The following is a 668-nucleotide window of genomic DNA, read 5'->3' as shown; positions in this document are numbered from 1 at the left end:
TAGGGGCTGGCCCGGAGCCACTCGCGGTGAAACGCGGCGCGTTGCGTACGACTGCGGGTGGATCTTCACACGTGGATGTGAGCTTCTGAAAACCACAGACAGGACCAGCACCTCGTCCCCTGCTCTCCCGCGCGACCCCAGCACAATTTCTGGTTCAGCCCATTTGCCGAGAGCCCCCAGCTGCTGACGGGACCAGGCGCTTTGCAGCCTCCGGCGCCAGAAAGCGTCACCACTGCGTTTGGAGACGGGCAACTCCGTTCGGCTAGCACCGCAGACCGCACGCTCAGCCTGCGCCCACGGCTCTCGCTTCCGGGGAGGGCACCCTGAACCGCACGCGCGGGGCCGTTTTCTCACCGAGGCAGATCTTTAACAGTTTTCCCGAAGTCCGGATCCGACGCTTTTTTGTGGCTCCCATCCTTTAGCTGATGAGCCTCTGACACCCTCATGACAATATACCGCTGGGATCCTGAAAACGAGAGGCAAACGGGAACAAGGAGCACGTGAGACACGGGGTGCGGGTGCTCCCGAAGCGGTGGATTTGCAGGGGGCAAACGCAGCTCGACACCCTCCCTCTGCCCCCGCTGCAGGGGAGGAGCAGGGCAACAGGCAGCCGGGGAGCCGCGGGGGTGAAATCCATGCAGGAATTACAATTTAAACACTGGAAGCTC

General features: G+C 62.3%; 1 protein-coding gene across 1 annotated transcript in view; it reads right to left on the bottom strand.

Moving 5' to 3' along the window:
• Nucleotides 1-466, bottom strand: part of SLCO4A1 (solute carrier organic anion transporter family, member 4A1) — a gene marked incomplete at its 5' end in the record, with an annotated part of 10201 nt that extends 9735 nt beyond the window's left edge. Inside the window, one exon of the mRNA XM_010290965.1 lies at nucleotides 355-466. Coding sequence (XP_010289267.1) covers nucleotides 355-466 — 112 coding nt within the window. The remainder of the gene's footprint in view (nucleotides 1-354) is intronic.
• Between the last annotated feature and the right edge of the window lie 202 nt (nucleotides 467-668).

This window comes from Phaethon lepturus, unplaced genomic scaffold (genome assembly GCF_000687285.1).
Source record: "Phaethon lepturus isolate BGI_N335 unplaced genomic scaffold, ASM68728v1 scaffold26687, whole genome shotgun sequence".
Lineage (NCBI taxonomy): Eukaryota > Metazoa > Chordata > Aves > Phaethontiformes > Phaethontidae > Phaethon > Phaethon lepturus.
This window is presented reverse-complemented; position numbering and strand designations above follow the sequence as displayed.